The sequence below is a fragment of the Pyrus communis genome, chromosome 2 (assembly GCF_041283825.1).
Source record: "Pyrus communis isolate YQ-2024b chromosome 2, ASM4128382v1, whole genome shotgun sequence".
NCBI classification, from domain to species: domain Eukaryota; kingdom Viridiplantae; phylum Streptophyta; class Magnoliopsida; order Rosales; family Rosaceae; genus Pyrus; species Pyrus communis.
In genome coordinates, this window is record NC_142566.1 from 349,735 (window position 1) to 376,090 (window position 26,356).

Genomic DNA, 26,356 nt, shown 5'->3' on the forward strand with positions numbered 1-26,356 from the left:
CTCTCTCTCCTTCTGTTTCAAAAACAAAAATAAAAAATGTTCTTACACACTTTGTGTGCCCATATGTTAGTAATATATAATATTAACCACATATAAAATTTTGTTAGGTCCGTGTAATAATCATATCTGTTTTTATTTTTTTAACTAAAAATTTATCTGATAATTACATTTGAAAATTAAAAGCTGTTTTATTTAAGTTTTCAACTTTCAGTTTTTATATTTTGAATCTTGATGTTTTATGTTTGATTTCTCACTTTTTTTTATTTTGTTTATATAGCAAATTAGAAAATTTAAAATCATATACGTTCTTGTTGAAGAAAATTCTAGTTTAAATATACATACAAGAAAAAAAAAGTATTACATTAATTTATAAAATTACTTATTGGATGTAGCTATTTTCACATTTTGGATAGCTTTTTTTTTTTTTTTTTAGGGAGCAAAATGTGCTAGATAAAGCCATTTGTTAGGGAGATGTCGTTAACGTCGTTGAGGCAACTAGTAAAACTACTTTCTATATTGGGGTGCATACTCTCAAGATTTTTTAGGCTAAATTTGTGTATAATTGAGAGGCAAATAATATTGCTCATAAACTTGATGAATGTTTTATATTTAGTGCTCTGATTCAATGCGGTATGAATTTTTCCTTGATATTAAGACATTCTTATTTAAGAAGACTATAGTTGAATGTCGCCGCCCAACAGTAATATTTTGCTGATATTTACAACGTTGCCCTTGAAAAATAAAAAAAGGTCTCATGATGCAAAATCATGTAAATCCCGATTGAAATGCTTATTATAGAATAATAACTGAATCGTCCATAAAAATAACAATTGACATGATTATAATTTTATGCAGGGAATTGTTATTAGCACTCCAAAAATCTCATTCTACATTCCAAATTTTCTATATTAAGATAGAAAAATACACTTTTAAGCGATGTAGAATAAGATTTTTGAAGTACCAATAACACTTCGCTAATTTATTTGAAAACCTTCCATTTCTAATATAAAAATAGATTGCTGGCACCTATTTAAACGTAAACGCGTACGCTTCTTCTCCGACTTTCGCCTTCCCGCCGGCTGTTTCACACCATTTCTATACTCTCTCTCTCTCTCTCTCTCTCTCTCTCAATGGTCAATGCGAGTGAAGGAATTTCATAGATACAATAAATCCACAACTTTTTTCTTTCTTCAAAGAAGAGGAAGAAAAACAGAGTTATTACCGAGCTTCTCAGCCTATCAATGGCGAAGTCTAAGAACAACAGCAATACCAAGAAACTTTCTTACATTTCGGTCCCTTCTCAGATTATCAACTCTCTGTCTCCGTCTTCTCTGCAATCGCTCCTCGTTTCTCCCAAGAAATCTTCAAGGAGCAAAAGCAGCAGCAGGTACTTGAGCTGGCTCAGCAACTACAGGAGCCCAAACTTCTGGGTTTTCTTCCTCTTCCTCTTTGGATTTCTTGGGATGCTGAAGCTGGGATTCCATATCGACCGTTTGATTCCCTATTCTCCATACCCATGTTCCACAACTCAGCTCCGGGACTTGGTCTCTAATGGCTACTTAAAATCACACATGGGTTTTGCTTCAAACGCTGAAAACAGCCACCAAGTCGAGGTTGTGAGCGAATCCCAGCCGTTGATTTCGAGTGGGGATTTGGAATCAGAGGTGGGGGTTGAGCTAAACAGTGGGAAAGTTGGGGAGGAAGCTGAGGGGAGTGAGTTTTGGAAGCAGCCGGATGGTTTGGGGTATCGGCCGTGCTTGGATTTGACGCAAGAGTACAAGAGAGCTAGTGAGGGGATAGTGAAGGACAGGACTAAATACCTGATTGTTGTGGTTTCTGGTGGGATGAACCAGCAGAGGAATCAAATTGTCGATGCTGTCGTTATTGCTAGGATTCTTGGTGCTGCTCTGGTGGTTCCTATTTTGCAAGTTAATGTCATCTGGGGGGATGAAAGGTATACAATGTTACAACTCAACTCACATTTTTTCTTACTAAATTACTTGCCTTTTTTGGATTCCCTCCACCTAGTGTAAATATATTCGTTGTGTAGATATGTCGTTGTATTCGACATTGCCTTTTCCGATTCATTTAGTTTGTGGGACATCATGATTCAGTATAGAACTTACCAATTTCCTGTCCCCAAATTCATGGAATTTATGTCATTTTACTGTCTTTCCTCTTTAAGAATGGCTTACTATTCAACCCAACGAATGGTTAGGCTTTGTTGTTCTTGGTTTTTGAATGGCTTAATGTTGCAATATATTTGCTTAGCAGACTAAAATTGGTTTCTGTGTTTTATTTGATGGGTGCAGTGAATTTTCTGATATATTTGATTTGGAGCACTTTAAGGAAGTCCTTGCTGACGATGTTCGGGTAGTTTCTTCACTGCCATCAACGCATCTAATGACAAGGCCTGTGGAGGAGAAGCGGACTCCTCTTCATGCTTCGCCTAATTGGATTCGGTCGCGTTATCACAAGAGGGTAAGAATCATTGCTGTCTATGTGCTTGCTTTGAAGCAACCCTGTTGTATTTCCTAAAGATTTGAATTAAGGCAATATGGAAGAGAGAAAAAGATGCTTTAGCAGCTCTTAGTTTGTTATATGGGGGCCTAGTGACACCAGCCGTTCGTATTTGTTTGGTTGTTTGTTTTTGCTGGTGCATTCCTACGAATATGTCAGCTTTCAAACAGTTGTTCTCATCTTTTAGTTTACAAGTGTTGCTACAAAAGCATGGGAATACCTCAATACAATTGAGAAGCCGTCCCGTCCAACCCTTATGACTAAAATTTTGTACTTATCATCTAAACCTTATGTGCTGCCGAACATTTTAACCATACAAAACTAATGGCAATTTCAGGTTTTTCTGATCATATATTAAAAATACAATAAGTCATTTTTCTCATGTGTAATTCCATAACATGATTTGTTTATAACCCTGTTTATCTGTTTTGTCATTTGTGGTAACGAATTTCCTGTGGAATACAAATTATGCTAATTCATCTTTTTTTCTGTGCAGATTAAAAGAGAAGGGGTTTTACTGCTAAGAGGCTTGGATTCAAGGCTCTCTAAGGATCTTCCCTCTGATCTTCAAAAGCTTCGATGCAAGGTAATTCACTAAGTAGGTCTATAATTTTTATTGGTGTGTATGCAAGCTGACTTTGTTTCATTACAGAATTGAAACAACGTCCTAGAGACAGCTGACTCTGATCTCTTCTTTGTTTGACTTCAGGTTGCGTTTCATGCATTGAGGTTTGCTCCTCCAATTTTGGGAATTGGTAACAAACTTGCAGAGAGAATGCGCAGTAAAGGGCCTTACCTTGCCCTTCATCTAAGAATGGAGAAGGATGTATGGGTGAGGACTGGTTGCCTTCCTGGTTTGACTCCTGAATATGATGAAATAGTAAACAATGAGAGGAAACAGCGGCCAGATCTCTTAACTGGAAGATCAAACATGACTTACCATGAAAGAAAACTTGCAGGTCTCTGCCCCTTGAATGCCGTGGAGGTGACCAGGTATGTTAGCCACATTTAGGCATTAGAACATAAACCAAATTGATATCTTTTTGTATTTATTATTTGTATCAGAGTTTTCTGACAAACCAAATCTTGTGTTTTAGGTTGCTTAAAGCTCTAGGAGCTCCAAAAAGTGCAAGAATATATTGGGCTGGCGGGCAGCCTTTTGGTGGAAAAGAAGCCTTACAACCGTTAATCGAAGAGTTTCCCCATTTTTACAATAAGGAAGATCTTACTTTGCCTGGTGAACTAGAACCTTTTGCAAACAAAGCTTCTGTGATGGCTGCCATTGATTATATAGTTTCCGATAATAGTGATGTCTTCATGCCTTCTCATGGGGGAAATATGGGCCATGCTATGCAGGTATAGTTTATGTTTTGGTTTTAATAAATGTACATACTATATGCTAGACGAAACACTAACAAATATGATTAAAATAAATGAAGTTAACCTGTAAGTAGTGAAACAATGAAATGCTATGATAAACGCACAAATGATCGGACATTGTCAACCGACCTGAAATATGAGCTATGTGTCATTGAGAAAATATGCTTGGAAGACGAACAATATGAAATTATCATACTAATAGTTCTTTTACATATGATGCTTACCTAATTTGATGGAGACTTCCCTTACACCTAGTTTTGTATTCTCTTTCAGGGACATCGTGCCTATGCTGGCCACAAGAAGTTTATAACCCCAAACAAAAGGCATATGCTTCCGTACTTTCTGAACTCTTCTCTCCCTGAAGCAGAGTTCAATAGGATCATAAAGGAATTGCATAGAGATTCCTTAGGACAGCCAGACCTCAGGAGGAGTAGAGTTGGAAAAGATGTCACAAAGTATCCCATTCCAGAGTGTATGTGCAATGATACTAGTACTCATCCGTACATGTGAGTCAATTCTGAAGATTTCCAGCATGATGTTTACTCTGCAATGGACCCACTTCATCGAAAAATTGGAACATCTCAGTAAATTCCTTGAATTTGAGCCCTCTGAAAAGTGGTTTGTTCTCCAGGGCAATGATGGTCCTTTGGATCGGGGATTTTAAGAGAGACTGCTGCATCACACTCAGTTTGTGAGTTTGCTTTCATTTTTTCTTCCCCACCGCTTCCTTTGTGTACACATTCAAGTCAGGCAAGACAAATGTCTTCTTATAAGACAAGATAGTATATAAGGTTCTGTGAAGAGAAAAACACTGAAGCTTCAAGGTAACGGATTCGCTTTCAGACTTTCATGAGAAACTCAGCACAAGGCAAAGAAGGTCCCCTAATTCTTTGATTCTTTATAGGAAGAATTCTTTTTCGGATTCCACATTTTGGTTCATTCGTTATTGTACCACATCAATGTATTATAGAAGATGCGTGTATATAAGCAGACTTGGAGTAATAATCTATATATCTGTTTCACAAGCTCGCATCACATACTTTCCGGTTCTGCATGCAGAAACAGCACAAGCCTCAGTTTTCATTGAAATTTGTCACTTTCATGTACTGATCTCTGTACTTCGAAACAGAGAAACAAGTTGTCTTCTGGACCTTAATGCTAAATCAAAGAAGCAATATTACATAACCTTTCCCATTGGGCGTTTGATCATTCTGCATTATATCATGGCTGAGTTTCCTGATATTTACCTGATTTGGGATTACAATGTCGCACGTTATTGTCCTTTCAGGAGTGTTCTGCAGGAGGCGGTGAGAGAATTTCTTTTGTAGATCGTGGGGGAGAGTTCAAGGTAAGATGAAGATTTGTTGAGATTCTATTATATAAATTGTTATACACACATGTGCGTGCACTTTATTGGAAAGATAGTATTATTGGAAAGATAATCTAATATGTTTGTAGACTCAACTCAATGAATGAGTGAGCCGATATTGCATTGATATTTATATGAGTACAATTGATATACGTGTAGAAGTAGGATTACAAATAAATAGCAGCATGTGAACTAAATACGAAACAGAATCAAGATTGAACTTGATCTGCAGCAGCCGCATCCTCTGAGGAATCCGTGTTGGAACAGAACTGTATTTGTGCAGGTGGTATTGTGGTCAGTTTATCATTATTTGTAACCAGTAAGACCTAACGAACAATAAATTCTCTTATAAGCATGGGGAAAGTGAGCCTTCACAAGCCTTGATGATTGAAGCCACTGGATTGACACATGTAATTGTTTTATTTAAACTCTTTGGAAACCCAGAGACATCCATACTTATGCTAGCTCACCTTTCTGATGCTTGTAGGAGAAGTTACTGGTCACTTGCCTTAAACTTAATTACACTAACTATCAAAATAGTTGTCAAAATTATTGTTGGTAGGTAGATTACTTGGGTGGTAGGGTATTAGAGTGTGATAAGGCAGATCTTTATGCACCAATGCTACATATTGAAATTGACAGATTTTCTCACCCTGTGGACGTAGAAAGGGAAAACCATGTATGTCTGTAAATCTGCGTTTATTTGCTTCAATTCCTGGCCGAGACCGAGAATATCCTGTATAGTGATCTGATATAATCTTCTAGCTTATCTAGTGATCTGATATCGTCTCTATTATATGTGAATCTTCTATGCAGAGACTTTATTCTGCTGAAAGTCCAATTCTTCTTTCTATTATACAGCTTTTATTTTGTTTATTGACTGGCATACATCTCTAGTCCCATTAGCAGTTTACTTCTTCCACTCCGCAAATTATCTGATGCTACAAGTTCGAGTTGGTTGGAAGCATGGAACATTTTTCATCAGAATTTTAAGCACCCCATGTTATTGTTGTTAGTGCATAAGCATTGAGCTGATTTGAATTTAGTAAAATAAGCCTTGTATTTAGTTGTGTATCCACTTTGGTTAAAATTACCAAGTGTAGGGCTCATATTGTAATTTTGTCTAAGTGACATGCGGAAGGATCCTTGAACTTAGCTAGATATGTGGCTGAGATCATTTTCTGATGTAATGGTGGGAATCCAGATGCATAACTAACCGTTATGCAGTGCAATGTGTGTGTGAGTGAGATAATAGAAAGAACATTCCTCTGCGATTTTTGCTGAGAGAGAAACACTCATATTCATCTCCATTTCTTGTGATTTTCTCTTCCTCTCCTCAATTGGCACACTCTGAATCAAACTCTAACATGGCCTCAGAGCCAGGTTGGATCAATTGAGATCTGGGCGTGAATTGTGAAGTTGGAGACGTCATCGACATTGAAGCAATCGAGCTACATTCAAGTTCGTTCTGGTTTTGGTGAAGTCGTCGAAACTCCATAGAAACCAAATTCAATTTGTTTTCGTATCATCTAATCTAAGAGATGGCTGGATTTGGAAGTTATGAGGTGAGAACTCTGATCTTCTCTGGTGAGAACTACGAGTTATGGAGAATCAAGATGGTGACGATCTTCAAATCTCACGAGTTATGGAGATTAGTTGAAAAAGGGGTCACGACCTCAGATTCAAAGAAGAAAAAGAAGGTTGAAGGGAGCTTAGAAGATGAAGACAAGGAGAAAATAGTGGTTGTATATATGCAAGATGCAAAAGCTCTGGGTGATCAAATATTTCCTCCAATTGCCAACGCAGATTCAGCGAAGATGGCATTGGATCTGCAATATGGAGAATACCATGGTGGCGATCAGGTACGGTCGATTAAACTCCAAAATCTTCGACATGAATTTAAGTATACTAGAATGCGTGATGATGAATCATTATCTGGGTATCTTACTCGTCTGAATGAATTGATTAATCAAATGAAGACATTTGGTGAGGTGTTATCGAATGAAAGACTTGTGCAAAAGGTTTTAATTAGTCTTAGTAAACTTTATGATCCCATTTATCTTGTGATTGAGAATACAAAATGTATAGATACTGTTGAATTACAGGAGGTTGTGGCAATTCTAAAAAGCCAAGAACAACGTTTTGATATGTACACTGTTGATGTTAATGAGAAGGCATTTACGTCTTTCTCTGTGAGTTCAAAAGGGCAGCAGAATAAGGGTAATTCTCAATCCAGTGGATTTAAGTCTCAAAAAAACTAGAATGCAAAAGGCAAGAAGTGGGATTCAAAGCCTAAGTTTCAGCAAAAGCCATTTATGGGTCTTGCACAGAATGCAAATTCTTCATCCTCCATGAATCAAGAAGTGACAAAACCTCAGTGCAAAGTATGCTTAAAGTTTCACTTTGGTGAGTGTAGATATAAGGAAAATCCAAATGTCAAAACTGTGATAAGTTTAGACGTTAGGCTAAAAAGTGCAATATGGGTAAGGCTATTCAAAAGGCTAACTGTGCAAATCAAATGGAAGTATATGGTAATCTATTCTATGCTAACTGTACAACTACTGAAGCAAAGGTAAATGTAAATTGGTATATTGATAGTGGGTGTAGTAACCACATGACAGGAAATGTCAATCTTCTTGTTGATGTAAGAACCAATGTGGCAGGAAAAGTGCAAATGTCAACTTGTGACATATTGAATGTGGCAGGAATGAGATCTCTTGTGATTGATACAACTAAAGGAAGGAAATATATCAGAGAAGTGATGTATTTACCTAGGTTGAAAGAGAATTTGCTAAGTGTTGGCCAGATGGATGAGCATGGATATTACTTGCTATTTGGAGGAAAAATGTGCAGTGTTTTTGATTGACCATCACTTGATAGTCTGGTTATAAAAGTAAGAATGAAAGAGAACAGAAGCTACCCTTTGTCTTTAATGCACAATGATCAGATTGTGTTAAAGACAAATATCACTCATTGTACCTGGACTTGACATAAGAGGCTAGGTCATCTTAACCTCAGGAGTCTCAAGCAGCTTAGGGAAAATGATATGGTGCATGGTCTTCCACATCTAGAAGATGTTGATGGTGTATGTGATGGATGTTAGTTGGGAAAACAACACCGAGATTGGTTCCCAAAAGAGCAAGCTTGGAGAGCAAGCAATCCACTGAAGCTAATACATACTGACTTGTGTGGTCCCATGTAAAATGAATCAATTGTTGGGAACAAATACTTTATGCTTCTTATTGATGATTGCATGAGGATGTCATGGGTTTATTTTCTAAGATGCAAATTTGAGGCCCTAAATTGCTTCAAAAAGTTCAAAGCAATGGTGGAATTACAGTGTGGTTTCAAAGTGAAGTGTCTAAGGAGTGACAGAGGGGGTGAGTTTGTATCAACTGAGTTCAACAAGTTCTTAGAGACTGAAGGAATTCAAAGGCAGCTATCTATGGTATATACTCCAAAGCAAAATGGAGTAGTGGAGAGGAAACATAGAACAATTGTAGCGATGGCTAAGGCAATGCTTCATGGTAAAAGCAAGCCATATTCCTTGTGGGCAGAAGTTGTTCATACGGCTGTTTACATTCTAAACAAGTCACCTACAAAAGCTCTTGGTGATTTAACTCCATTTGAGGTTTACAGTGGCAGAAAACCAGGTATTGGTCATCTAAAAGTGTTTGGATCGTTTTGTTATGTGCATGTACCAACTGAGATAAGACAAAAGCTTGATGCAAAAAGTGTCAAAGGTGTGTTTATGGGATATGCAACATGTGAGAAGGGGTACATTGTATTTGATCCATGCATTAAGAAGTTGATTTTGTCAAGAGATGTAGTTTTTGATGAAACCATGTCCTGGAATTGGAAGGAAAACTCAAAGAATCCTGGTTGCTGTGACTTATATTCAAAATCAACCTGAGAATATGATTGGTGGGAGTTCACCTAAACTGAGTGAGGCTGAAGAAAGTTCCTCTAGTTCTAATATCATTCCAAGCACTGAGGAACAAGAAAGGGTCACTCATGAGTCTGGAAAGATTTCCCAGCCTTATGATCATACCCCCAGTGAAGTGGAGAAAATGATACTCTAGCTTAGTGCAATCTCTGCATTGTGGAGCCCGAGAAATATGAAGAAACTGCACAAGATAAGTCATGGATAAAAGCAATGGAAGAAGAATTGTCAATGATTGAGAAGAATGAGACTTGGGAGCTTGTGGATAAACTAGTTGATAAGCAAGTCATTGGAGTTAAATGGGTGTTCAAAACGAAGCTGAATTTGGATGGCTCAGTGCAAAAGAACAAGGCAAGATTGGTTGCCAAGGGGTATGTACAGAAACCAAGAATCGATTATGATGAAACATTTGCTTCAGTTGCTAGATTGGATACAATCAGAACCTTAATTGCTTTTACTGCACAAAGAAGCTAAAAGTTGTACCAACTAGATGTTAAATTTGCATTTTTGAATGGAAAATTGTAGGAAGAGGTCTATGTTGACCAACCTAAGGGGTTTGTGATCAATGACAAGGAAGACAAGGTCTATAAATTGCACAAGGCTTTTTATGGATTAAAACAGGCACCTAGAGCCTGGTATGGGAAGATTGACAACTATTTTGCTCAGTGTGGGTTTGAGAAAAGCTTGAGTGAAGCAACCATCTATACTAAGACAAGGGGAGAGAAAGATATACTAATTATATCCATCTATGTGGATGACATAGTATATACAGGAAGCAATCAAGAGATGCTGGATGAATTCAAACAAGGCATAAAGGTGAAATATGAAATGACAGATTTGGGACTTCTCCATCATTTCCTTGGAATGGGAGTGATTCAAACTGGTTCGAGCATTTTCATTCATCAAACGAAGTATGCTTCTTCTTTGTTGAATAAATTTGGCTTAAGTGAGTACAAATTTGTTTACACCCCCCTTATTGCTACTGAAAAATTGAAAAAGGATGATGGAAGTGGTGCAGCAAATGAAGAGCAATACAGGAAGATTGTGGGAAGTTTGTTATATCTCATTACTACAAAGCCAAGTGTGATGTATGCAGTTAGCTTACTTGCTAGGTATATGCATTGTCCTACAAATAAGCATTATGGAACAGCCAAGAGGGTGCTTAGATATGTCAAAGGAACATTAGACCATGGACTGAAATATGAAAAGGGGAAGAATGCAATGCTGATTGGGTTCTTTGATAATGATTGGGGAGGATCAATTGATGACAGCCAAAGCACTTATGGCTATACATTTTCCTTTGGAAGTGGAGTCTTTTCATGGGCATCTATTAAGCAAAACTGTGTTGCACTTTCAATTGTAGAGTCAGAGTATATCAGTGCATCAAAAGCCACAGCTCAGGCCATATGGCTCATGTTTGTTCTGGAGGATTTTAGGGAGCTACAAACTGAAGTAACTCTATTGCAATATGACAACACATCTGCAATTTCAATAACTAAGAATCCAGTGTTTCATCAACGGACAAAACACATTGATAGAAGGTATCATTTTATCAAAGATGCTTTGCAGTAAGGAATTGTCGATTTAGTCTATTGTCCTACCAAAGAGCAAATGGCAGACATTTTTACCAAAGCTTTACCAAAGGAAAGCTCAACTACCTCAGAGATAAGCTTGGAGTCATATTAGCTCAAAGCTTAAAGGGGAGTGTTAGTATATAAGCATTGAGCTAATTTGAATTTAGTAAATAAGCCTTGTATTTAGCTGTGTATCCACTTTGGTTAAAATTACCAAGTGTAAGGCTCCTATTCTAATTTTGTCTAAGTGACATGTGGAATGATCCTTGAACTCAGCTAGATGTGTGGCTGAGATCATTTTCTGATGTAATGGTGGGAATCCAAATGCATAACTAACCGGTATGCAGTGCAATGTGTGTGTGAGTGAGATAATAGAAAGAAGAACATTCCTCTGCGATTTTTGCAGAGAGAGAAACACTCATATTCATCTCCATTTCCTGTGATTTTCTCATCCTCTCTTCAATTAGCACAGTCTGAATCAAATTCTAACAATTGTTTTACTAAGGGCCAAATAGAATATATATAGAGCTTTTACATCATCACCCTCAAATATCATCATCAAATTTAGATGGAGATGCTGTTTGGAACTCCCATTCCTGTGACACCGGGTGATGAGAATGGCTTCAAAAGCTCATATGGAACGACGCCTGCTCCAACTCTGTTTTTCAGTTTCAAATTGGTATTCCTCTCATCAATAATTCCTTCTAGCCTCTTCAAATTGCCATTGAATTTCTCATATGCGGCCTTGATGACAGGATTTTCAGCCCAAGATGACTCTGGATTCCCACCAATATACTCCTCATCGGGTGAATGATTCGAGAGCACATCTAAGACGGCCATAACTTTTGTCGCTTGAATTTGCGAGGGGAAGCACATCAGCAGAGCCATTTCTGGTTTCTTCATGAAGTTTTGGAAAAACTCCTCAGATGGATCTTCAGTTGGCATATTGGTTCGAGCAATTGTAGGGCGGTTAGGGAAATATCCAGCATACATGTACTGGCCAAAGTTGACTGCTGCATGGTGACCTGCTGTTACCCAAATTATGGTTGTCAAAATGTGAATCAGATTTTCCGGGGTTTTCAAAACAGGCCACCATGGCTCATCTTTCTTGTCTGCATGGCCTTTGGTTCTCACCTCTGTCCACCAACCTTGAAGCTCTGTATCAGACTCAACAAGATTTGGGTCTGTATAGTAGTGGTTCACATAATCACTCACCCACTCCTTAATGGCATTCCACAGGATGAGGCCATCATTTGCAAATGGGTAGTCTTCAATTGTTAGCTTCAAGCCATGCTCAGCTGTAGAATCCTCAACTGCCATTCCCCTGAAATCAAATCAAACAAATATGAACAAGCAGTTCAAATTCCGTGGGGGTTTACTATGAAGTTTTCTTTTTAGATATCAAAAATCTTATTTGTACAAAGTTTCCTGCATCAAATAGTTTGGAATCGTTTTATGCTAGTTTTATCAAGTAAAATACCTTCTGATGAGATCTGCTGGCAAAGCTTCCATGTCAAAGCGCCAAAGCTGGTCGTAAGCGGCAGAACTCAACTCTATGGAGTACTTTCCAGGTGAAAAGGTGCTCTCAATGACTCCACCTGCATTGATGAGGCTTTCTCGAGCCAGAGCATTAATTTCCATTGTATACCGGAAATGAGGGTGCAGAAGTCTGTAGATGGGATGCATTGCGCTTAATTGTCGATTAGCAGCAATTATATATGGCTCTGTACAGCAATGAGTCCTCAGCCTATGAAAATATTAAAGGACAAACAAGTTATTACCCATAACTTAGTCTCATATTTCCTAATTGCCACAGCTACAATAACCGAAGATGCACACTTGAGCAGGAGGTATGATGTGAAATTGCACATTCGTGGTTTTCGGATCACTCAAATGCCATTTACAGGACTAATTTGGTAATTCAATGCCAATATAAAAATGGATTCGAAGCCATCTTGTGTGAGTTTCTTACCAGTGCACGACAAGCTGATGATAGCCGGCGTCATGCGCAAGAACATGGGCTTTAGCAAGCCTCCAGAGCCAGCAACCGGTGGCATCCCAGGTTGGAGTAAAGACTTGCTTCCATTGTGGCTTGTCACCAACAGGCGGTCGAGTGAGTTCAATGGCAACAGGCCTCAGTGTCCCATCTTCAGTGAGGAAGAATAGTGTACGAGAACCATACAGTGTGGTACCTTCAATCTCTCTTACTTTGTTCACATAAGGCATGAGCAGATCATGGTAATCTAAAATAAACATCTTCTTCCTTTCCAAGGCCTGCATTTCATGTTCAAGCAATCTTCTTTTACTTATGGCATAACTCGGTTGCAAGTTAAAGAGATTGGAGTGTGTTTATTATACCTCAGTGACAGTCATACAACCTTTGATCTCCTTCTCAACCAGCTCAGTTGTGATCAATGATTCAGGGGGGCCATAAATCTGGGGGTTGAGTTTACTTTTCAATGGCCATTCCTGCATCCAAAAGTTGTAGAATTCAGTGCCAATTCAGTGCCGCCGGAGAAAATAAAAGAGAGTTTAATTAACTAAAACAAGATATTCTTCTAACATTTAATTACTTGAACACCAAGGAAAATGGAGGCCTAGGGTGAGAAATGGAAAGTACAAATTTGAATTTCTTAATTGAAGTGAAAAACTTCAGCTTGTATCGGCAAATTAATAAAGAAGCATACCGTCACTAGCTCGATACTATATGGATTAAGACCAGCAAGAGTTTGCCGGGAAAATTCTTCATCTCTAAACCAAGCAAATTTATCACCTGCAATATAAAGCAAAAGTAATATGCGGGGTGAAGCCAACAATTAGGTGGTCTCTTCTTTTCCTCATGAGAGAATCATTATTTAAAAAGTTTTGCTCAATCGCAATCTATACACAGGGAGAGAGGGAGGGAGGCATACGGTCTATTATTTCGGGGGTCTCAAAGAGCAAAAGATCATCTTCACCATCTGTAATGGCCTTGACTAGCCTTGGGATGATTGTTTGGAAAAACCCACCAGTCTTTGGCTTAGGTAACGCGACTCCTTCGTTATACAGTGAATCTATGGCTGTGAAGTATGGAAATCCTAGGTCTGGGTCAAGAAGTGCTGTCTCGAGCGAAGGGAGCAAAGCATGTAGCACAGATTTCAGGGTCTTTGTTGAAAATGTCAGCTGTTTCACGTCTGCAAAAGCTTCATCTCTTGGTACATACACACTGCTGCTTCTTTGCTCCGATAAAGGATCTGCAATATTGGTAGAAAATATATGACACGATAATCGCATTGCTCTCATAGTTTCTCAGCCAAACAATTTCCCACACTAGCAATTAGGCACAGTACAAACAAATGGTTCATACTAAGAATCATTCTCCTTAACATTAACTTCTTGAACTACATAAGTTTCCACTCCAAAAAGCACATAACATAAATTTACATGCATGTTATGGTACACGCACTAAAACAAATTTTTAGTTTTCAATGTCTAGGTTATGGGAGCAAAATTGGAAGCTAAGGGTTCTACCCCTCTTTTTCCTATTTCACTCGTGACATGAATTCATATTCCGAGTGAGAAAGAAAGAAGAGGCAGGGTTAGGACCCAGTATAGCCAAGTTTTCTTTACCATGGACCTCTTGAGTAGAAGATGACATGATTTCTACCTTTTACAACCATTTGGGGGATTAGTACGTAATTAGTTGGTTATATAATTACCCTTTTTAGAGCGTGGTCTTCCAGTTCTGCAACGCCTCGGGTACGGGTGATCTTTGCCGCCAAGGACAGGCCTAGCCAGTTCATCTTTGCTGTCCGGATCGCCAATGTCATTATAAGTGTCATAATCATAGATCCTATCAGATGTTTTTCTTTGGCCCTCTCCATCTCCTCGCAAAGTCTGCAGCTCCAATTCTCTTAGCTTCTTCAACCCACTCGGTGTCTCTGATGGTATGTACGACTGTTTCATTACATGTTCACACAAATTACCGCTTCAAATGATATTGTATGAAATTCACTATGTCAGCCAACCAGTCAAAACATATGGTAATTTTAAGATACAAGTTAACAAAGCGATCAACAGTACATCAACGACATGTAGAAGACATGAATCTCAACAGGACTGCAAAATTGCAACAGTATAGCCCAAAAGGCTAAACTAACGCGCAGGATGAGGAGTGCTAACATATAGCACTAGCATTCCAATTCGGATAGTTCATTTATTTAGCAAATTGAACCATCAGTAAGAAGTTATATATATATAAATGTTTGCACAATAATAATGAGAAAACAAAAAAGTATAAGGATCTAAAATAAAGGACCTTGTTAGTGAAAAAAATTCTCTTCACTGGGTTGTCAAATTTGGAATGAGCCCAGGTATTACACGGAACATTAAGAGTGCCGTTTGGGAAGCCGTCGAGGTCGATGCTCTTGATGAACATCTCCTTGTGGTGTTCATTCTCTAACTGAACAGCTCCAACCTCTCCAAACCCTGCTGGGATCGTGAAAGTAGCCTCATACACCACCTCGGCATCCTTGTGGCTCACTTTGTGCCCATACCCCTTCACTGTTTCCTTCTCCAACCCCGTCTCTACGACAAAACCCAATTCAGAAATATGTAGTGAGTAGATTAGTTATTGTTAAGAGAAACAATTAAACAAACTTAGGATTTGTTTGGAAGTACTTTTAAAATGACTGGAAGTTTTTTGGTAAAACTGATTTTGAGTTTCAAAAGCACTTAAAAGCACTTTTAAGTGCTTTTTAAAGAAGTATCAGATTTGTGCTTCTTGCAAGAAGCACTAAGTGCTTTTCCAATATTCATTTGAATTTTTACTAAGAATTAATTTCAAAAATATTTTTACCAAAAACGCTTTAGTTATTTAAGTGCACTTTCAAACATGCCCTTAATCAATATTTCTAAAATTTAAAGGGCTATTTGTTCACACAATTGTAAAATCACACGTGATATGCATGTATGTTAGCAAAGAAAACGTTATTGCTGAATCAAAGCATTTTTAAAGGATATGTCAAATAAATATATCAAAATTTTATTTGATGGTTGATGTGACATATTAAACACAAGTATTAAATCTTCTTTTTTTAGATAGATGTGTTAAATATTTATTTTATTATTTTATTGGGTTTATAGCTACATTAACTATTAAAAAATAATTTAAATAGTTTAGTTTTTTGGAGTTTCTAGACCCACCATTTTAACTTATTTCTCCACCTACCTTATATCACCACCATTTTAACTTATAAAAAATGGAGTTTTAACGAAAAGTTCGCGGTACTGTTCACTTTAACGAAGAACCACATTTTTACACTAAAAAGTCAAACCTGATACTATTCATTTTACCCTTTATTTTGTCCTTATCGTTAAAACTCAAAGTTTTCAAGCCCTTTTCATTAACTTTCCTTATAAAAAAATGCAAAACTCCAAATCATTTAGCTCCCACATATTGTTATTTCTAAAAAGAAGACTTTAGATGCGATCCCTAACTATCAATGTTCTTTAATTGAAACCTTTATGGTTTCAATTTTTTATCGAAATCTCTGATATTAATGTAATAATGTATTTCTATGTAAGTTATTATATTTTTAAATTAAAAATAAAGTTTGTAGTTATTTATATTAATGAGATTTTAAGTAAAACTCATAATTTATGGAATAAAAAAATAAATACTTTCCAATATATTGTATGTATATATATACACATGGGTACGTTCATCAAAACTAACTAAAAAATTATTGCACCAAAACATGGTTACATTTTTCAAAAAAAAAAAATATATATATATATATATATATATACATACACACACACACACACACACACACACACATGTATATATTAGGCTTAATGACATTATTAAATTTCTTCTATTAAACTTGACATGGATACCTTCTCAAATCAACGAAATAAAATATACCCATATAAGTTTTAAAAATGAACTAGAAAAAACATTGAATAAATTTTATATAACAAAATAGGTATACTTCATATTAAAAAAATGTACATTTTACATTTAACAAATTGGTATATTTAAGAATAGGTACACTTAAGATTAGAAAAAATTGAAGAATTATATGAACGGGTACATATAAGATTAAAAACTTGAAATTTTTTTATAGAAAAATAATGGGTACAAACTTATTCTAATTTTATTTTTTATATTTTGGAAATGTTTTGAAATGAAAATTAATTAGGAGTTTAATAAGGATGTGAATATTAAAATCCTAAATCAATTACTAATTTTATTTTAAAAAATTATGTAACTGACATGTAATTTATCAATACATTAATATTAGGAACTTTGATCAAAATCTAAAAACTAAAAAGATCTCAGTTAATGAACATTAGAAACTAGGACCGGATACTAATTTTTCCTTTCCAAAATATCTCTATTTTTAAAGTTTAAAACAAAAACTGAAGATGGAGAAAAAAGCACAAACTCATTAGAAAACATTAACCAAAATCGCCATCACACCCGCCGGCAATAACTCTTGTTCAACTTGCCGCGGTCAATTTTTTTCTCCTTTTCTCTTCCTCTCTCTTCCTCTCTCCCTGTACCAAATCTAAGTATAAAGATCGTCAATATGAATAACTATGAGATTTTAAACTTTTAGAGATCCTTGTCAAGAAATGAATCCCCTCACCATACGATCGCAAATCGCTCCCAGCTGTCAATCATAGAGAGACAGTTGATTTGGAAAGAAAGGAAGATAGGGCATGGGTTGAAAGCGTATCTGTCTTAGTACTTTAGAGAAACGGGGAAGGAAGACAGTAGATGTTCAAAGCGTATGTATATATCTTAGTACTGTAGAGATTATTTTTGGAAAATATTAGATAAATTCAAAATATGGGGAAAAAAAAAATACTAATATGACTACAACTTAATAAAACAATTAAATAATTTCAAATCTGGGTAGTCCTTTTTTTTTAATTTTATTATTATAAAAAAACTTACTATTGAAATACGATATGGAGGCAACCTTATAAAGAATCCTTTAAATAAACTTCTCCCTTAAATGAAGGGGACTTTATATATGAAAACTGTTATTAGTAGTCCAAAAAAATTATTTTGCACTCTAAATTTTCTTTTATATATATTATATATGTAGATCTCAAAACCAATCTGATAATCTGATTCATCAGAAAGGATTCGAATAGTACAGATTGAAAAGGGCATTTCTATCCATTGAATCAGGTTTCTGAGAGCAAGTCCAGCGATGCCAATTGCCCGGTGGACTATGGACCATTTCAATCCAATTGTCTATTGTCAGGACTATTCAGTTTAAAGGTATATATGCAAAAGATAATTTCTGTTCATTAAAAGCAGTTACTATTCATTGAAGGGGATTTAATAGAGAGTTGCCCTGGGGGACCTTCCCACACTGGAAGTGCGATAGAGTTGATTTCCAATTTGTTTCTATATAAAGGAAAAAGAAAGGCTGTTTTGAATAACCTTGGGGCTGATCGTTTATTATTTTTGTTATAAAAAAAAGCCCAAACGAATAATAAATAAAAAATACACTAGAAGTCTAGAACATGCAACTGATCTCACTTGTATCAAACCAAAAAAATAAAATAAAAAAAAGAACTCTAAACTCCAAAAATATTAGTGGAAATAAAGATAACATAATTTGAGATATTATTAACCACGGTCAAACTGGCTGAGGCTGCAAGATAATCTGTGTGTGTTCTGTTTAATGGAAAAAGTTATATATTTAGTATGCTTATAATACTGCTTGCTTACTGAGGTCAAGCTCGGCGCTAACAAGCTCCAAAAGCAAGGTTTTTCCGAGCAAGTCGGTAAAGTCATCGAGGGGCCGAGTCAAGCCTATGCTGGAGAGTAACCCTCCTGTTACTGTCACCCTCACCAAAGCCTTTACCGTAAACGCGTTATTTTCCGTAGAAGTAACCGTGGACACTGATGCAGGTGATGGTCTGAGATCACTAGAAGTGGCACGGATCACCAAGGATGAGGAGTTTTTCTTATTACGATTTTGATGGACATGGTGGCGTGGAAGGATGCTGATCAGGGAGGGGCTACCATGCTTAATCAGATGATTAGGGTTAATAGAGGATTTTGGTAAGAGAGGGAAGGATGGAGCATAGTTGGGTTTCTGCAGCTGAGATGTCATCATCTCCCTTAATAGTTAGATGATGTATGCTTTCTAATGCTAGACTTTTTTTGAAAGCTCATAATTTGCTAGAATAGCTTTTAGAGTTCATGCATTTATAGAGATAATTAGGGGGAAGAGAGAAAGAGAGAGAAAGAGAAATATACTATGAACAATCGCAATCACAAGATTCTTAGGATCTTCAAGAAAAGCATCATGCGATGATCCTTTTTACCATTTGTAAGAGCAAGTACAGCCCTATCTTTTAGGCTGGCCCAAATCTTAAAAAAATAGGCTGGCACCCAAAAAAATCTCTCCACCCCTAAAAATAGGGTAGCCCATCCAAGCCAGTTTATAAGCCAGCCTAAAATGGGCTAAGCTAGGAACTAGCCTAGCTGGCGTCATTCTGACGCCAGCATAAGGTCAGCAGACAACACAAATTTTTTTTGCATTAGGTGCATGGCACGCGTCCCCGCACTGCAGGAGCACTAAAGGGGCGCGGGACATGGGCCACGTGGCTAAGCCTCGGCCGTTGGATTTCCAACGGTCAAAAAAATTTGAAATTCAGACCCAACGGCTAGTGACGTGGCACAATCTGAACTGCTCGATTTTTAGATTAACAATCCAAATTTTTCAACCAAAAAACTTTAAAAAATAAATTAATAAATAAAATGTTCGAAATTAATAATATATTTTTTTTAAATAAAAAAATTGTCAAAAATTAAAAATAAAATTATTATTTTTTAATTATTTTATAATGAAAATTAATAATATTTTAATAAAATAGATTAGGCTATTTAGTTTTAGGGGTAGAGATGCACTTAACCAATTATTATTCATTGCAGTCAATTACTATTCATTTTGGTGAATTAAATGAACTTTAGGCCAACTCATTTTTTAAGGGTGAATTTGCTTTCTTATTTCATGTGGACACCACGATTCTTTTGATTCCCCAAGATTGGTAAACTTACCACTTCAATACTTTGTAATTGGAATTCAACTTCTTGTTTTAATTCCGATTACAATAAACAAACCACAAGTACTTCCAATGGGAAACGGATCCGGGGATTCAGGGGATCGTGTAATCATGTTCGTTTATCGTACATCATGCAGTTATTTTTCATAAGGTACTATTTACATTTTATTTTAAATTTCAAATTTAAATGATTTTTAACTGCACAATGTACAATAAATGAACATGATTACACGAACTTTCAAATTCCCGGGAAAAGGATCCGAGGATCAATTATTTACTGATTAATGCTTGCAAGGTTGTAGCTTTCATCTTTATATGACATTCACAGAAAATGTCTTTGGATCTAGCTAGCTACGACTGTGGTATGGTTTTGATCATTATTGAACACAGTACATATCTTTGGATCTAGCTACGAGTGCGGTTGGTGGAACGAAGTAAGCAATTAACACGTGAAGAGAAAGTTATTTTTTGATTTTTTGGAAACTAGAGAAAGTTACTTTGGCTGTCTTTTAAAAGAAACGTGCCTATTCACACTTTTATTTTTAATTTTTACGCATTTTTTTAATTTTCAACGTCAATGAATTATAAAAGATCAAAGAATATAAATTAATACAAAAATATGAAAAGTAAACAAAATTATGTGGATAACACTCCCTTTAAATGATAGTACGACATAATGATGCTTGAGTTGTTGGGAGACTAGAATTCTCTCCCCTCTTCTTTCCATCTCATCCTCTCACATTCTCTTATTTTGTCTTTCTCTTGCTATAAAAAATTAATATAAGATGTTGACGTGGCTTAACTGTAACAACGTGCACGTCACTTTGTCAACAAGGGCATAAACATCAATTTACACACTCAAGGAGAAAATTACATAGAAAATTAGGGACGGGTCATCACAAAGTAAATCAACACTATATAACATATCAACAATGAATCATCCATTTATTTAATATACTTGTACGACTAAACAATTATCGATTCGATTAATTTTTTGTAATGATGATCTACAAAAAAAAAAAAAAAAACAGAACAGTTCCGATCGATTATGCAATTTCTTCGATGAAGATACATTATTTGTAAATAGGGAATGTGTTCATCTCTGAATCTCGAGTCTCTATATTTATTATTGGTGCATTTAGATGAATTTAGACAAATCTTGATCATTTGATTAATCTAATCCATCCACATCAGATTTATATTGACATCGCCTTCACACCATATCACTCTGCGTCTCTATGCCTTTCTCCTCACCCATCTCTCTTGCCGTCTTCCCCCCTTTCTGTAAGATCACAAAGAGAACTTCACATGGATGCTGTGAGGTTTCTTATGATGAATGGGTGAAAGGTTGATTAATATCAGTTAATCCTACTAATTATGTCCTTCACTGGGATCCAGTAGGAGAACAAAAAATGATTAACAAAATCGGAGGAAAAAGGCACCCATTTTCTTACGTATATTAACTTTTGGAATTGAATTCTCAATCCATTTATGAAAAGCAATTGAAGTTTTCGTTCAATTTGCGACAGAAGTTGGGAGGACAGCGAGAAAGTAGACTCCCAGATAGATATTAGTGCTAAGGTGTAAACGTGCATTTGGTTCTAATATGAAGTAATCAGAATTCAATTTCTTGTTTTAATTTCGATTACAATAAACACGCAACAAGTACTTCCAAAGATGCATCAATTATTTAGTGAATAACTCATGCACGTGCTTGGTTGTAGTTTTCATCTTTATATGACATTCACGGTACATATCTTTGGATCTAGCTACTACTGCAGTAGCTTGAACAGAGCAAGCAATTAACACGGGAAGAGAAAGTTACTTTGGCCGTCTCTTAAAAGAGATATATTATTCACATATTTATTTTTACTTTGTACACATTATTTTAATTTTCAATTCTCAATAAAATGAAGAAAATTAAAATACATAAATTAACAAGAATGAATTAGAAATTAAAAAAATATGTACATTAACATCCCTTCAAATGATAGTACGACGTAATGATGCATTGAGTTGATGGGACACTAGGGCCTACCTAGTGGTCTTGTAGGTAATTATTTGGTCTTATGTCACTTTCAAATTCACATCGCATTTCTCAAACAAGACGAGTTAGTAATTATCATATGAATGTCGTGTTAACAATTAATTGGTCATGCATCACCTCATCCCCAAACAAAGACTCACTATATTGTTATGAATAATAATTGCATTTTCCTCGTGGGTGGTGAATGAGCTAATTCATTTAAAGGAAAACTAATGAAAATGATTTGAAAATTTTGAATTTTAATGATAAGGATTAAATAAAGGCTAAAGTAAATAGTACTAGATTTTGACTTTTTAGTATAAAAATATAATTTTTCGTTAAAATAAATAGTACTGCGCACTTTTCGTTAACACTCATTTCATTTAAATGATGCATGAGTTGATGGGACACTAGGGCCTACCTAGTGGTAATTATTTGGCCTTATTTCTCTTTCAAATTCACATCGCATTTCTCAAATAAGACGAGTTAGTCATTATCATATGAACGTCGTGTTAACAATTAATTGGTCATGCATTACCTCACCCCAAACAAAGACTCACTATATTGTTATGAATAATAATTGCATTTTCCTCGTGGGTGGTGAATGAGCTAATTCATTTAAAGGAAAGTTAATGGAAATAATTTGAAAATTTTGAATTTTAATGATAAGGATTAAATAAAGGGTAAAGTAAATAGTACGAGATTTTAACTTTTTAGTATAAAAATATGATTTTTCGTTAAAATAAATAATACTGCGCACTTTTCGTTAAAACTCATTTCATTTAAATGATGCATGAGTTGTTGGGACACTAGTACCTAGTTGTCCCAACGTAATTATTTGGCCTTATTTCTCTTTCAAATTCACATGGCGTTTCTCACACAAGACTAGTTAGTAATTATTATATGAATATCGTGTTAACAATTAATTGGTCATGCATCACCTCATCCCCAAACAAAGACTCACTATATTGTTATGAATAATAATTGCATTTTCCTCATGGGTGGTGAATGAGCTAATTCATTTAAAAGAAAACTAATGAAAATGATTTGAAAATTTGGAATTTTAATGATAAGGACTAAATAAAGAGTAAAGTGAATAGTACTATATTTGACTTTTTAGTATAAAAATATGATTTTTTGTTAAAATAAATAGTACCGTTAACTTTTCGTTAAAATTCATTTCATTTAAATGATGCATGAGTTGTTGGGACATTAGTACCTAGTTGTCCCGTACGTAATTATTTGGCCTTATTTCTCCTTTCAAATTCACATGGCGTTTCTCACACAAGACTAGTTAGTAATTATCATATGAATATCGTGTTAACAATTAATTGGTCATCCATCAGCTCAGCCCCAAACAAGACTCACTATTATCGTGTTAAGAAATATATTCTTGTGAATAATACTTGCATTTTTATCTTGGGTGGTGAATGAGTTAATTCATTTACTTGTAAATGACATATTTTTATTGTAAAAATATTCGTTCAATTTCTTAATTTTTATCTGAACATTATTCTTACAAAAAGCTATTTGAATCGGTGATCGTTTAATTATTCAAATGTATCAAGTAAATCAACATTATATAACATATTAACGACGAATCATCCATTTATTGGAGGACTAAACAATTATTGATTCGATTAATTTTTTTGTAAGGATAATCTACAAAAGAAAATTAAGAAATTGAACAGTTCCGATTGATTATGAAATTTCTACGGTGAAGATACATTATTTGCAAATAGAGAATGAGCTCATCTACGAATCTCGAGTCTCTACATTTATTATTGGTGCATTTGCGTGAATTTAGACTAATCTTGATCATTTGATTAATCTAATCCATCCACATCGGATTTATATTGACATCGCCTTCACACCATATCACTCTGCGTCTCTATGCCTTTCTCCTCACCCATCTCTCTTGCCGTCTTCTCCCCTCTTCCGTAAGATCACAAAGAGAACTTCACATGGATGCTGTGAGGTTTCTTATGATGGATGGGTGAAAGGTTGACTAATATCAGTTAATCCTACTAATTGTGTCTTTCACTGGGATCCAGTAGGAGAACAAAAAATGATTAACAAAATCGGAGGAAAAGGCACCCATTTTCTTACTTATATTAACTTTTGGAATTGAATTCTCAATCCATTTATGAAAAGCAATTGAAGTTTTCGCTCAATTTGCGGGAACAGAAGTTGGGACGACAGCGAAAAAGTAGACCCCAGATAGATATTAGTGCTAAGGTGCAAACATGTATTTGTTCTAATAAGACGTAAACTGATTCACTTTATTTGATAAATTGAATAGCTAAGATTTGCCTGAAGTGTAATGTACAAATGACAAATGTAGGAATAATGTTATATTTGTGAATCTCATGTCTAAAAAATGTAAGACTCAAAAACACATATGAGACCTATCTTTATTAGTTAAGTGATTCAAATATAATATGAAAAAGAGAGATTATATTTGCAGTTTTACTCACTTCAAATTACCTTCTCCACACTTTTTTATTTTTTTAATATTTTTTGACACACAACTAGCACTCAATAGAGAAATATTAAAAAATTAAAAAAATTTGAGAAAAGTAATTTGAGATGTGAATATAATCTTTTTAAAAAATATAATAAAATAATATTTTTATCAAAAAAGTTAACAAATATCACTTTAAATAAAAAATTTGCTAACTGATAAGATATTCATCCTCTGTTCTGAACTCACAAGGACAAAATTTCAGAGTGTGCGTGTGTTGATGACGGTGATGCAACAATTCGATCGGTGAAATGGATAAGCTAGCTAGCTAAATTTGGAAAGCAACGGTGGAGTAAAACTTTGCAGTTTTCATGTATTTTCTCTGTACATGTCACCTCAAACATAGCGTCCTATTTCCCTCCAATTCAGTCATCGGAATAGCTGTCATGATCATGCTCGCATGTTTTCACCCTAGTTTCAACATCAGATAAATCACTTTACAGCGTAAGCAGATGGCTACTCTTCCTGGACCTGGTTTATTTGCCTTCTTAGTTCTCGTATACTTTAATGCCTTCTTATTTGTGCAGTTACGGTTAAGTTACGTCAACATTTTATGACACTATTACTTTTTATCTTATTATCTCTATAAAAAAATAAGTATAAAATGTTGACGTGACTTAACCGTGACTGGACAAAATAGAAGGGAATGAAAGTGTATAAGAATTGGGAGGACAGAGAAGTCGGGTCTACTCTTAGGCCTGGTTTGGTATTGAGGTGATTCTGAAAAAAGCTGGTATCAAAAAAAGCTGGGAGCTATTTTTGTGTTTGATAAACATTCAGCTTCAACTTTTTTTCACAGTTTTGGGTGAAAAAGCCAAAAACAAGAAGTTGCAAAACCCAGCTTTGAAAAACCGGCTTTTTTTTACATCTGTTTTACATAAAAGTTTACCAAACACTATAATACTGTTTTTTTTTTTTCAAAAGCACTTTTACAAAAAAAAGTTTACCGAACACTCTGCTGCTTTATTTCACAGCTGCTTATTCTCACAGCATAGTAGAAACAGTTTTTTTTTCAAAGTACAGCAATACCAAACCAGCCCTTACTCATGTTGCAAGATTGTTCAAGAGTAAAATTTCACATTAGGGACTAGGGAGAGAGAATTTTGCATTTGTTTATAAAGACTTGTATTATTTAACTTACTTATAATATTGTCAAATTAATTTTAGGCTTATTTTTAGCTATGTTCTTTGGTACTTGATTTTAATTTTATTTTGCTCCTTGTAACTCAAAAATCGGCATCTTACTCTCTGAAACTCAAAGTTTGCTCCACGTTAGCCCGAAAACTCAATCCCGAAAACTCAAAGTTTTCTCTACCCTGCCTTCCCCGATTTGCTCCACCGTGGCAATAGCTTTTGTGCTTTCTTCCACCCCGTAGAACCCACTCTATTCAGATTGTCTGGGTCCTGCGATTTTGTGATAATCTTCCATGGTGACTGACATTTGTTTGTTTTGGTTGGTCTGACTTCAAATTGTTTGTTTTGGCTTGCTGCGCATGATATGAGCTTCAAATGAGATAATTCATTTGTGTTAATACTTTTATGCAGGTATTTCTTATGTTCTGGGTGCACAGTTTTTTCCATATTCCAATGATGGCCCTGGATCGCATATGCACTGTTAATTTTTTTATTATTATTATTATTTTAAATTCTTCCTTATCCCTTCTCTCTCTTCCCTCTCGCAGTTCTCCCCGGACTCAAGAGAGTCCTTGTAAAACTTAAGAATGCTCAAGAGTTCACGTTAATTGCATGTCCCCTTAACGAGAGACTGCATGTATTTATATTGCATTTTAGATTACATCAGGGAAAGCAATCCCTATTTACAAGGCTTTTCAAAATGTAAAGATTACAACAAACTGGAGGAAAGATATATATCCGAGAACCAACAAACATTTGAGGTCTATCAGTCCTAACAGCAACATTCGAGCTTTGCATGTTCGAATTT

At 35.6% G+C, this 26,356-nt stretch overlaps 3 protein-coding genes across 4 annotated transcripts; 2 read left to right on the forward strand and 1 right to left on the reverse strand.

Moving 5' to 3' along the window:
• Positions 1-1,032: 1,032 nt before the first annotated feature.
• On the forward strand, positions 1,033-4,925 carry LOC137747677 (O-fucosyltransferase 20). 2 transcript variants are annotated; one of them, XM_088679665.1, is made up of 7 exons: positions 1,037-1,613; positions 1,710-1,954; positions 2,313-2,481; positions 3,017-3,106; positions 3,230-3,513; positions 3,618-3,876; positions 4,174-4,925. In XM_088679665.1, the coding sequence occupies exons 1-7, from the start codon at positions 1,242-1,244 to the stop codon at positions 4,408-4,410; spliced, it is 1,656 nt and encodes a 551-aa protein (XP_088535791.1). In that variant the 5' UTR covers positions 1,037-1,241; the 3' UTR covers positions 4,411-4,925. The 2 variants fall into 2 exon arrangements, with proteins under 2 accessions (XP_068343933.1, XP_088535791.1); XM_068487832.2 differs by having other exon boundaries at positions 1,033-1,954.
• Positions 4,926-6,810: 1,885 nt separating this feature from the next.
• Positions 6,811-8,135, forward strand: LOC137748109 (uncharacterized). The gene is made up of 2 exons (XM_068488193.1): positions 6,811-7,489; positions 7,837-8,135. The coding sequence occupies exons 1-2, from the start codon at positions 6,811-6,813 to the stop codon at positions 8,133-8,135; spliced, it is 978 nt and encodes a 325-aa protein (XP_068344294.1).
• A 3,048-nt stretch (positions 8,136-11,183) lies between these two features.
• On the reverse strand, positions 11,184-19,218 carry LOC137747576 (linoleate 13S-lipoxygenase 2-1, chloroplastic). Its single transcript, XM_068487707.2, has 9 exons — positions 18,522-19,218; positions 15,084-15,352; positions 14,485-14,722; positions 13,699-14,019; positions 13,474-13,559; positions 13,145-13,255; positions 12,759-13,060; positions 12,267-12,533; positions 11,184-12,110 (listed from the first exon to the last, which is right to left on the reverse strand). Exons 1-9 carry the CDS (start codon positions 18,910-18,912, stop codon positions 11,351-11,353), a joined length of 2,745 nt encoding a protein of 914 aa, XP_068343808.1. The 5' UTR covers positions 18,913-19,218; the 3' UTR covers positions 11,184-11,350.
• Between the last annotated feature and the right edge of the window lie 7,138 nt (positions 19,219-26,356).

What these genes read in the sequence shown, in the direction of transcription:
- LOC137747677 (XM_068487832.2), top strand. Translation starts at nt 1,242, where the DNA reads ATGGCGAAGTCTAAGAACAACAGCAATACCAAGAAACTTTCTTACATT. An exon ending in GTCATCTGGGGGGATGAAAG is followed by an intron (nt 1,955 to 2,312) that starts GTATACAATGTT and finishes TGATGGGTGCAG; the next exon opens with TGAATTTTCTGATATATTTG. An exon ending in ATATGGGCCATGCTATGCAG is followed by an intron (nt 3,877 to 4,173) that starts GTATAGTTTATG and finishes ATTCTCTTTCAG; the next exon opens with GGACATCGTGCCTATGCTGG.
- LOC137748109 (XM_068488193.1), top strand. Translation starts at nt 6,811, where the DNA reads ATGGCTGGATTTGGAAGTTATGAGGTGAGAACTCTGATCTTCTCTGGT. An exon ending in AAAAGGGCAGCAGAATAAGG is followed by an intron (nt 7,490 to 7,836) that starts GTAATTCTCAAT and finishes CAACTACTGAAG; the next exon opens with CAAAGGTAAATGTAAATTGG.
- LOC137747576 (XM_068487707.2), bottom strand. Translation starts at nt 18,912, where the DNA reads ATGATGACATCTCAGCTGCAGAAACCCAACTATGCTCCATCCTTCCCT. An exon ending in TAGCGCCGAGCTTGACCTCA is followed by an intron (nt 15,353 to 18,521) that starts GTAAGCAAGCAG and finishes GTTTTGTCGTAG; the next exon opens with AGACGGGGTTGGAGAAGGAA. An exon ending in AAGACCACGCTCTAAAAAGG is followed by an intron (nt 14,020 to 14,484) that starts GTAATTATATAA and finishes CCAATATTGCAG; the next exon opens with ATCCTTTATCGGAGCAAAGA.